General features: G+C 54.8%; 1 protein-coding gene across 2 annotated transcripts; it reads right to left on the reverse strand.

The window, feature by feature from the left end:
• Window positions 1-132: 132 nt before the first annotated feature.
• On the reverse strand, window positions 133-8,672 carry NECAP2 (NECAP endocytosis associated 2). 2 transcript variants are annotated; one of them, XM_068162731.1, is made up of 8 exons: window positions 8,548-8,672; window positions 7,691-7,791; window positions 7,480-7,584; window positions 7,017-7,098; window positions 5,771-5,879; window positions 4,829-5,006; window positions 4,598-4,688; window positions 133-3,539 (listed from the first exon to the last, which is right to left on the reverse strand). In XM_068162731.1, the coding sequence occupies exons 1-8, from the start codon at window positions 8,652-8,654 to the stop codon at window positions 3,506-3,508; spliced, it is 807 nt and encodes a 268-aa protein (XP_068018832.1). In that variant the 5' UTR covers window positions 8,655-8,672; the 3' UTR covers window positions 133-3,505. The 2 variants fall into 2 exon arrangements, with proteins under 2 accessions (XP_068018832.1, XP_068018830.1); XM_068162729.1 differs by having other exon boundaries at window positions 133-3,916.
• Between the last annotated feature and the right edge of the window lie 1,564 nt (window positions 8,673-10,236).

Genomic DNA, 10,236 nt, shown 5'->3' on the forward strand with positions numbered 1-10,236 from the left:
AGCTCTCAGCGGGGTTTGCCTCACTCACTGGCTCTGAAACCAAACCACTCAGCAGCAGCAGGAGTAGCAATAAACCCTCCCCCCCACCCCCCAGGTGCTGCTAAAACAAAGCTAGGAAGGGTTCAGGCTAAATAGGTAAGAAAATATTTATTTGCTTCAAGAGGAATCTCAAGCCCAGCTCTGTCAAAGAGATGACTCCCTTCTCTCCTTCATCACAGACAGGATATGTCCCCAAGAGTAAAAATCTGCCTTCAAAAGAGGGGAGGAAATGTCCTACCTCCAAAACAGGGGGGGAAGGAGAAAATGTGGTCTTTAAAAGTAGAGGTGGAAAAAAAAGAGATCACCTGCATTAAAATAGAGGGGGGAAAAAAATCTGCCTTCAAAAGAGGGGAGGGAAACATTCTGTCTTTAAAGCAGAGGTGAAAAAACATCTGTATTAAAATAGAGAGGGGGAAATCTGCCTTCAAAAGAGGGGAAACATTCTGTCTTTAAAGCAGAGGTGAGTAAAGATCTCCTGCATTAAAATAGAGGGGGAAAATCTGCCTTCAAAATAGGGGAGGGGGAAAACTGCCTTCAAAAGAGGGAAAACATTTTGTCTTTAAAGCAGAGGTGAGTAAAGATCTCTTGCATTAAAATAGAGGGGGAAAATCTGCCTTCAAAATAGGGGAGGGGAAAATCTGCCTTCAAAATAGGGGAGGGGAAAATCTGCCTGCAAAATAGGGGAGGGAAAATCTGCCTGCAAAATAGGGGAGGGGAAAATCTGCCTGCAAAATAGGGGAGGGGAAAATCTGCCTGCAAAATAGGGGAGGGGAAAATCTGCCTGCAAAATAGGGGAGGGGAAAATCTGCCTGCAAAATAGGGGAGGGGAAAATCTGCCTGCAAAATAGGGGAGGGAAAATCTGCCTGCAAATTAGGGGAGGGAAAATCTGCTTTCAAAATAGGGGAGGGGGAAAAATCTGCCTGCAAAATAGGGGAGGGGGAAAATCTGCCTGCAAAATAGGGGAGGGAAAATCTGCCTGCAAAATAGGGGAGGGAAAATCTGCCTGCAAAATAGGGGAGGGGAAAACCTGCCTGCAAAATAGGGGAGGGGAAAATCTGCCTGCAAAATAGGGAAGGGGAAAATCTGCCTGCAAAATAGGGGAGGGGAAATCTGCTTTCAAAATAGGGGAGGGGGAAATCTGCCTGCAAAATAGGGGAGGGGGAAATCTGCCTGCAAAATAGGGGAGGGGGAAATCTGCCTGCAAAATAGGGGAGGGGGAAAATCTGCCTGCAAAATAGGGGAGGGAAAATCTGCCTTCAAAATAGGGGAGGGGAAAATCTGCCTGCAAAATAGGGGAGGGGAAAATCTGCCTGCAAAATAGGGGAGGGGAAAATCTGCCTGCAAAATAGGGGAGGGAAACATTTTGTCTTTAAAGCAGAGGTGAGTAAAGATCTCCTGTATTAAAATAGAAGGGGAAAATCTGCCCTCAAAATAGGGGAGGGGAAAAAATCTCTCTCTAAAATAAAGGAGAAAACCAAAATAATCTGACTAAAAGAGGGGGGAAAAAAAATCCATCTTCAAAGTAGAGGAGAGGGAAAAATCTGCCAGCAAAATAGGGAAGGAAAAAATCAGTCTTCAAAATAGGGAAGGGAAAAGTTCTCTCTCTCTCCAGAGTAGAGGAAGGGAAAATTTGCATTTGAGTTAGGGGTGAGGGGAAAAAATTCTGTATTAAAAGGGGAAATTCTGCCTGCAAAATAGAGGAGGAAACAAATCTGTATTTGAAGTAGAGGAGGAAACATTCTGTCTGTAAAGTAGTGGGGGGTTGGAAATCTGGTTAAAAAGCAGAGGGGAAAAATCTGTCTTGAAAATAGAGGGGGGGAAAATCTGTCTTGAAAATGGGGGGAAATCTGTCTTGAAAATAGAGGGGGGGGAATCTGTCTTGGAAATAGAGGGGGGGGAAATCTGTCTTGAAAATAGAGGGGGGGGAAATCTGTCTTGAAAATAGAGGGGGGGAATCTGTCTTGGAAATAGAGGGGGGGGGAATCTGTCTTGAAAATAGAGGGGAGGAAAAAAACCTCTCTTGAAAATAGAGGAGGGGGAAAATCTGTCTTGAATATAAAGGGGGGGGAATCTGTCTTGAAAATAGAGGGGGGGGAAATCTGTCTTGGAAATAGAGGGGGGGAAATCTGTCTTGGAAATAGAGGGGGGGAAATCTGTCTTGAAAATAGAGGGGGGGGAAATCTGTCTTGAAAATAGAGGGGGGGAATCTGTCTTGAAAATAGACGGAGGGAAATCTGTCTTGAAAATAGAGGGGGGGGAAATCTGTCTTGAAAATAGAGGGGGGGAAATCTGTCTTGGAAATAGAGGGGGGGGAAAATCTGTCTTGAAAATAGAGGAGGGGGAATCTGTCTTGGAAATAGAGGGGGAAAATCTGTCTTGAAAATAGAGGGGGGGGAATCTGTCTTGGAAATAGAGGGGGGGGAATCTGTCTTGGAAATAGAGGGGGACGAAATCTGTCTTGAAAATAGAGGGGGGGAAATCTGTCTTGAAAATAGGGGGGGGGAATCTGTCTTGGAAATAGGGGGGGGGAATCTGTCTTGAAAATAGAGGGGGGGGGAATCTGTCTTGGAAATAGGGGGGGGGAATCTGTCTTGGAAATAGAGGGGAGGAAAAAAACCTCTCTTGAAAATAGAGGAGGGGGAAAATCTGTCTTGAAAATAAGGGGGGGGAAGTCTGTCTTGAAAATAAGGGGGGGGAAATCTGTCTTGCAAATAGAAGAGGAAAAAAATCTCTCTTGAAAATAAAGGAGCAAAAACTCTCTCTTGAAAATAAGGAGGGGAAATTCTCTCTTGAAAATAAAGGGGAGAAAATCTGTCTTGAAATAGGGGAGGACAAACTCTCTCTTGAAAGTAGAGGGGGGGAGGAAATCTGTCTTGAAAATAGAGGAGGAAAAAAAACTCTCTTGAAAATAGGAGAGGGAAAAAAACCTCTCTTGAAAATAGGGGAGGGAAAAAACCTCTTGAAAATAGGGAGGGGGAAATCTGTCTTGAAAATAGGGGAGGACAAAGTCTCTCTTGAAAATAAAGGGGGGAAAAAATCTGTCTTGAAAATAAAGGGGGGGAAATCTCTCTTGAAAATAAAAGGAGGAAAAAGTCTGTCTTGAAAATAGGGGAGGAACATAAAGGAGGAAACAAAACTGTCTGGAAAATAAAGGGAGGAAAATTTGTCTTCAAAGTAGGGGAGGGAAAATTCTGTCATCAAAATTAAGGGAGCAAAACTACATATCTGCCTTCACAATAACCTAGGGGAACAAATCTGTCTCTGAAACAGAGGAGGTACAAACCCCCTCCAGCCTCAAAGTAAAGGAGGAAGCCCCAACTTTCCCAGAGCAAGAACCGAGGCCTTTCAGCCTCCAGCGGCAGCAGCTCCACTCAGCGCAGGTTTAAGTGCTCCTGAGGTGATGCTCAGGATGGTCCTCAGCTGTGAGGTGAGTCCAGGAGGACGCTCCCTCCACCAGGGTAGGATTTAGCCAGCAGTGACATCTCCAGGGAGGTTCTTCCTGCATAAACCTTCAGTGAGAATTCCCTGAATTGTGAGCCAGAGTCCTGCTGCTCTGAGCAGTGCCCAAGGGGAGGTGATGAAGGCAACCAGGGGAAGCCTCAGAGGTTCCCTGTGATCCTGGTGGGTATCAAAAGCTCCTCCACAGGGAGGGTGCTGTGTGGAGTGTTTTAAGGCACAGATTTCTTTGCTGTCTGGCACTGTTGCAGCAGTTTGCTGCCAGAAGAGGGGATTAAGGGCAGGAGTGGGGCATCCCAAAGCCCCTGCTTTGGTCCAGAAGGAATCCCAATGATCCCAGCACCCAGAGGAGAGCAGCTGAGGGGCCTGGGTTAGAACTGAACCCAGCCTGCATTTCCCTGACCCTGGGAAGAAGGTGACCTGGAGGGGGGAAAAAAAGAAGGTTTAGAGTCTGCAGGGGGCTGTGGGACACAAGAAGGGAGCTGGGCAGCCAGAAGGGGGGCCTCTGGGGTCACCCCAAAACTCCCCCCCCTGCACAGGGCAGTGAGGGGAGACGAGCATGACACCAGTGCTGGGAGGAAGAGGAAGGCATCACCCATGGAGCTGCACTGGAAATTTAGTCTGGAAAAGAGAAGGCTGAGGGGAGACCTCATTGCTCTCTACAACCCCCTGAAAGAAGGCTGGAACCAGGTTCCTTTTCTCAAAGGAACAAATGACAGAACAAGAGGAAATGGTCTGGAAATGCCCCAGGGGAGGTTTAGGTTGGACAGGAGGAACAATTGCTGTCCTGCAGGGGTGGTCAGGGACTGGAACAGGCTGCCCAGTGTGGTGGTGGAGTCCCCATCCCTGGAGGTGTTCAAGTCATGTGTGGCCATGGTACTGTGGGACATGGTTTAGTGGCCATGGTGGTGGTGGTGGCTTGAAGGTTGGACTCCATGATCTCAGAGGCCTTTTCCAGCCCAGACAGTTCCCCACCAAAGGGGTGTTTGGCTGGAGCAGAGCCCCCAGCCCAGTAGAGTTTGCAGCAAAACCAGTGGGATTTGGGGGGTTTAACAGTATGGGGATCCCCCAGGTCACAAACAAACCCCCCCAGGGCCTCACCCTGAAGCTTTGGTGAAGTCTCCCCAGACGTCAGCGGTGGCAGCAGAGGGAGCAGCAGCAGCAGCAGGCTGCGGCCAGCACAAGAGGGAGTCTGAAGTCAGAAAGAGAGCAAGCACACACCAGGAGTTACTTTCCACTCTTACTCCTCAGCTTTCCCATTCCCTTTTCCCAACTCTGAGGGACAAAATGGAGCCTGAGGAGCTTGGCAGTGCTCGTTGTGTGACCACAGACCTGTGATGGGGGTGCCTGGCAGCTGGGTGGGTGCCGAGAGCGGTGTCGGCCGCTCTGCGGAAGGGCAAACCGCGGTGGAAGGTTTTCCTCCAGGAGGTGGAGGGAGCAAGCTCAGCCCCCCAGGAGCTGCAGGACGTGGTCTGGGGCTCCCTGCCCCTCCTTCTTTTTTCTTCATGTTCTGAAAGAAGAGAGGGAGAGTTGGGTGGTGCCATGTTTAAAGCCAGGGTTGGAGGGTGGCTCCTCCCAGCCAGGACTCACTTTATCAGGGGAACAAAAAGCTGCTGTGCTCTGGTGTCCCAGGATTCATAGGTTGATAGAATGAGTTGGGTTGGAAAGGACCTCAAAGCTCAGCCAGTTCCAGCCCCCTGCCATGGGCAGGGACACCTCCCACCAGCACAGGCTGCTCAAGGCCTCATCCAGCCTGGCCTTGAACACCTCCAGGCAGGGGGCAGCCACAGCCTCCCTGGGCAGCCTGTGCCAGAGTCTCCCCAGCCTCACTCCTAAGAGTTTCTTCCTCATCTCCACTCTCAGTCTCCCCTCTCCCAGCTCAAAGCCATTGTTCCTCATCCTGTCACTCCCAGCTCTTGTCACAAGTCCCTCCCCTGCTCTCCTGGAGCCCTTCAGGTACTGGAAGGCTGCTCTGAGCTCTCCCTGGAGCCTTCTCTTCTCCAAGCTGAGCAGCCCCAACTCTCCCAGCCTGTCCCCGCAGGGGAGGTGCTGCAGCCCTCTGATCATCTTTGTGGCCTCCCCTGGACCCACTCCAACAGTTCCATGTCCTGGATTGGTGAACCCAAGATTGGTTTTGCCCCACAGATGCCCTCCACAAACCCAGAGACCCAGTTCTGTAACTGGGAATCCCTCTGCACATCATTTCGAGGTGAAGCTGCCACTGCCTCTGGTGCCAGCCCAGGGCAGGAGCAGATCCAGCTGGGGAAGCCTCACCGCAATGTTGAGCTTGATGGTTTGTCCCTCCTTGAAGCCCAGATCCAGCTTGGGGCCCTGCTCAGGGTTCTCAGCCTGCTTGGCCAGCTCACTTTGCTGCCTCACCCACCTGCAGGAGTTAAATAAGCAGAGAAGGACAAGTTCATAACCAGCCTGTGGCTCCCCTAGACAAATCATGGCCAAGACACAGGATCACAAAATCCCAGCATGGTGAGGTTGGAAGGGACCTCTGGAGCTCAGCCAGTCCAACCCCCTGCTCCAGCAGGGCACCCACAGCACCCTGCCCAGCAGCACAAGGCCCAGGGGGGGTTGGAAGCTCTCCACACCAGGAGACTCCACAACCTCTCTGGGCAGCCTGCTCCAGGGCTCAGCACCCTCACACCAAACAACTTTCTCCTCCTGCTCAGCTCCAACCTCCTGGGTTCCAGTTGGTGCCCAGTGCCCCTTGTGCTGTTGCTGGGCACTTAAAAAAGGCTAGCCCCAGATCCTTGCCCCCCAGCCCTTAGCTCTTGCTGAGCATTGCTCAGCTCCCCTCTGGGGCTGCTCTTCTCCAGGCTCTCAGCCTTTGCTCCTCACAGAGCTGCTCCAGGCCCCTCAGCAGCTTCAGAGCCTCTACTGGACTCTCTCCAGCTGTTTCCTGTCTCTCTTGACCTGGATCCAGGACTGCAGGTGTGGCCTCAGCAGGGCAGAGTAGAGAAGGAGAAGAACCTCCCTCTGTGACCTGCTGGCCACACACTTCTTCATGCACCCCAGAAGACCATTTGCCTTCTTGGCCATGAGGGCACACTGCTGGCTCAGGGGCAACTTGTTGTCCCCCAGCAGTCCCAGGTCCTTCTCTGTGGAGCTGTGTCCCAGCAGGTCACCTCTCACCTGTACTGCTGCAGGGGGTTGCTCCTGCCCAGGGCCAGGACCCTACACTTGCCCTTTCTGCCCAACTCTCCAGCTTGGCCAGGCTTGGCTGAACACCAGCCCAGGCTGGAGAGGTGTCAGCCACTCCTTTCAGTCCACCCTGTGCCCTCAGCCAAATCCCTGACATAGATGTTGAGCATGTGTGAGAGAGGAAGAGCTGCCTGCAGAGAGGCTGTGCAGAGGACCAGGCATTTCCACCTCTCGACACCACAGCTGCCTGCTCAGGCATGACAGCAGCTCGTGGCTTCCTCTCCCACACCACTTCCAGGGCACATGCACAAGGGGAAGAAAAAACCCAAACCAAGCTGAGGGGCCACAGGGAGAGGCACAAACTCACTTAAAATGGTCTTGGAGGGCTACATTGAAGTCAAAAGCATCCCCTCGGTCGACAAAGCCGACTCCGATGAACGCCCGGCGGCCTGGGGAAGGAGGGAGAGCAAGGGCTGCAGTCACGCCACATCCCACACACCCTCCTGCCTGCCACCTCCTCCAGCTGCAGACACCCTCTGGAGGCTGAGATATGGGACTGGAGATAGCTTTAGCTCGCTGGCTGCACACACACAGGCTGAGCAACACCAGAGAGGAGCGCTCAGGCCAACAGCGAGCGGCCAAAGGCAGCTGGTGAAGGACGCAGCGCGGCCGCTGCCGGCACGGAGATAACTGTCCCTGCGCCACCGGAGCACAGGGAACATTGAGCCCTTGACAGCAGGAATCCTTCACAAGCAAGGACAGTGAGGGCACTGGAGACTTTCTAAGGTGACTCCCCCAGCCTGTCCCCAGCAGGGGCAGCCAGCCAGTACCGTTCCCATCCTCGATCCGGATGACGAAGTATCTGCTGGAGTCGGTGACGCTCTCCACAGCGATGCCAGGGAACTGCTCCACTGGTGCCTGGGCATAGAGCTCTCCTGAGAGAGAGAGAAACAGGGGGGGCTTAACACCAGGGTGGAGCTTCTCTGCACCATCTTCTTCCCCACCAGGAGGCAGGGAGCTGCTGCTTTCCTTTCTCCTCACCCGAGGTTTTGTCCTCCAGCTTGATGAAGGCAGTCTTGCCCTTGGCTGTGATGCGCAGGCGGCCGCTCCACGCCGGCTGCTCCAGCTGCCACTCTGCAGCTCTGCAGAAAGAGGAAACACCAACGGGGGGCTGAGCTGCCTCTCACAGCCCGGACGGCACCATCGACCTCCTGCAGTGCGGCACAGAGCTCAGCTGCTCGACTCTTCCTCACTGACAGCACCGAAGCGGCACAAGAGAGAACCTGCTGGCACCTGTGCTCGCTGCGGAAGGAGGCAGGCTCACCGTGACAGGTCTTGTTCCACCCCACACCAGCCAGACCCCGGCAAAGCCAGACGCAGGTCCCAGCAGGGACTGGGCAAGAGTCACACGAGAGGTTTCACTTCCCTTTCTGCAGGATCTGCAGCTCGAAAGCAGCTTCCCAGCCCTGCTGAGGTGCCTTAGCTGCAGCCTGGCTCTGCCGGGGCAGCCCGAGGAGGGAGGGGAGAGGTGCGCCGAAACAGGTGGATGGGTGCAGCACCCTCGCTGAGAGCATGAAGTTGAGACAGGGGCAGAGCTACCTCCTGCGAGTCAGGTCCTGCTGCCCCACAGACGCGACGGGGAAGGGGCACAGCCCCACGACAGGTGACCAGACACCCTCTGGGGAGCCAGGGGACAGGCCCTGGGCTACCTAAGGAGGGGAGAGAAGTCCCCCACAGCGCGACAGGGCCCAGGGGGAAAGGGCAGATCCCAAACATCCCACGGAGAGGGCACAAACCTCCCCGTGACAGGAGGCCAGCCAGGCTCCGGGAAGGGACAGGCTGCACAGAACCCGAAGCGGGACAGGGGAGCAGGCCCGCAGGAGAGGGGGAGGCCGCACCTGTAGCCGCGGTTGGAGGCCCGCGGCGGGACGCGGTAGACGTGCACCGCCGGTTTCACGCACAGCACCGCCTCGTACTCCTCCTCCTCCGCTGCCATGGCCGCCATCGCGGCGCCGCTCCGCCCCGCCCCCGCCGCGCCGCCCCGCCGTGCCGCCCCGCCCCCGCCGCTCCGCCCCGCCCCTGCCGCTCCGCCCCGCCTCCATGGTGCCGCCCCTCGCCCGCGGGCGGGGCCAGGGGGAGCGGGAGGAGACGCTTCGGTGCCCACCGCCGCCGCGGCGCCCCCTGGCGGGCAGGAGGCTTCTCTGCAGGGAGGGGGGCAGCTGGAACTTGGAACCGGGATACGGTGATGGGGAAAGACTACGGCCAGCTCGCAGGCCGGGCTCTGGCAGGGATGCTGCCAGCCAGACCTGCTCCTGCAGCAGTTTTCCTCCTCGCTTAGCAGCTCTCCGTCACTAAAAATCAGGAGTTCGCCTGATTTGACATAAATAAAAGCCAAGCAGTTAAAGACATGAATTCAAAGGCAATCGGTGCCTTGGGGAGCTGCCAGCGCACCCTGACCCCTCCTCCTGGGTCAGACACCCCGGCAGCTTCTGCACACCCTCTCCAGCGGCTAGCAAGCAGAACACCCAAGGTGGGGAGTCTAGAAACGAAATAAAATAACTAAAACAAACCTAAATACTTCCCAAATCACTTAATTCTCCCTTCACGGTGAGAGGCAGCACAGGCGCAGCTCATCTGGGTCCCCATGAGCAGTGCCACTGCCTACCCTCCTCAGGCTGCATCTCCCAAGTGAGCCTAAAGCCCCCAGGGAGGAAGGGTCAAAATGGTTAAAATTCTGCCTTTTGGGGTAAAAATTGGCACAATTCCTTCAAAACACTCCCAAATTCCACACTTCCAGCATGCACTTGCAGCCCAGGAAGCCAATCACATCCCAGGCTGCATCAAGAGAAGCACAGGCAGCAGGTCACGGGAGGGGATGCTCCCCCTCTGCTCCACTCTGCTGAGGCCCCACCTGGAGCTCTGGGGCCAGTTCTGGAGCCTCTGTGCCAGGAAGGATCTGGAGGTGCTGGAAGGTGTCCAGAGAAGGGCCACAAGGAGGAGCAGGGGGCTGGAGCTGCTCTGCTGTGAGCACAGCCTGAGAGAGTTGGGGTTGTTCAGTCTGGAGAGGAGAAGGCTCCCAGGAGACCTCATTGTGGCCTTCCAGGATCTGAAAGGGGCTCCAAGAAAGCTGGGGAAGGACTTTTGAGGGTGTCAGGGAGGGATAGGACTGGGGGGGATGGAGCAGAACTAGAAGTGGGGAGATTGAGATTGGCTGTGAGGAAGAAGTTGTTCCCCAGGAGGGTGGTGAGAGCCTGGCACAGGCTGCCCAGGGAGGTGGTGGAAGCCTCCTGCCTGGAGGTGTTTGCAGCCAGGCTGGAGGTGGCTGTGAGCAGCCTGCTGTGGTGTGAGGTGTCCCTGCCCACGGCAGGGGGTTGGAGCTGGCTGAGCCTTGGGGTCCCTTCCAGCCCTTATAGTTCTCTGATTCTACCAATTTTACCTTCCTGAGGAGCTTTTCAAGGTCCTAGTCGCGCCGGGAGCTTAAGCTGCCATGCGAACAGCCCTCCTGCAGCAGCCCCTGTGAGAGATGGGGAGGAAGGGGAGAGAGAGGGAGGAGGGAGGGAAGGAGGGAGGAGGGAGGGAGAGAAGCA

This window comes from Melanerpes formicivorus, unplaced genomic scaffold (genome assembly GCF_026170545.1).
Source record: "Melanerpes formicivorus ecotype bairdi unplaced genomic scaffold, bMelFor1.0.p_v2 SCAF_67, whole genome shotgun sequence".
Classification (NCBI taxonomy): domain Eukaryota; kingdom Metazoa; phylum Chordata; class Aves; order Piciformes; family Picidae; genus Melanerpes; species Melanerpes formicivorus.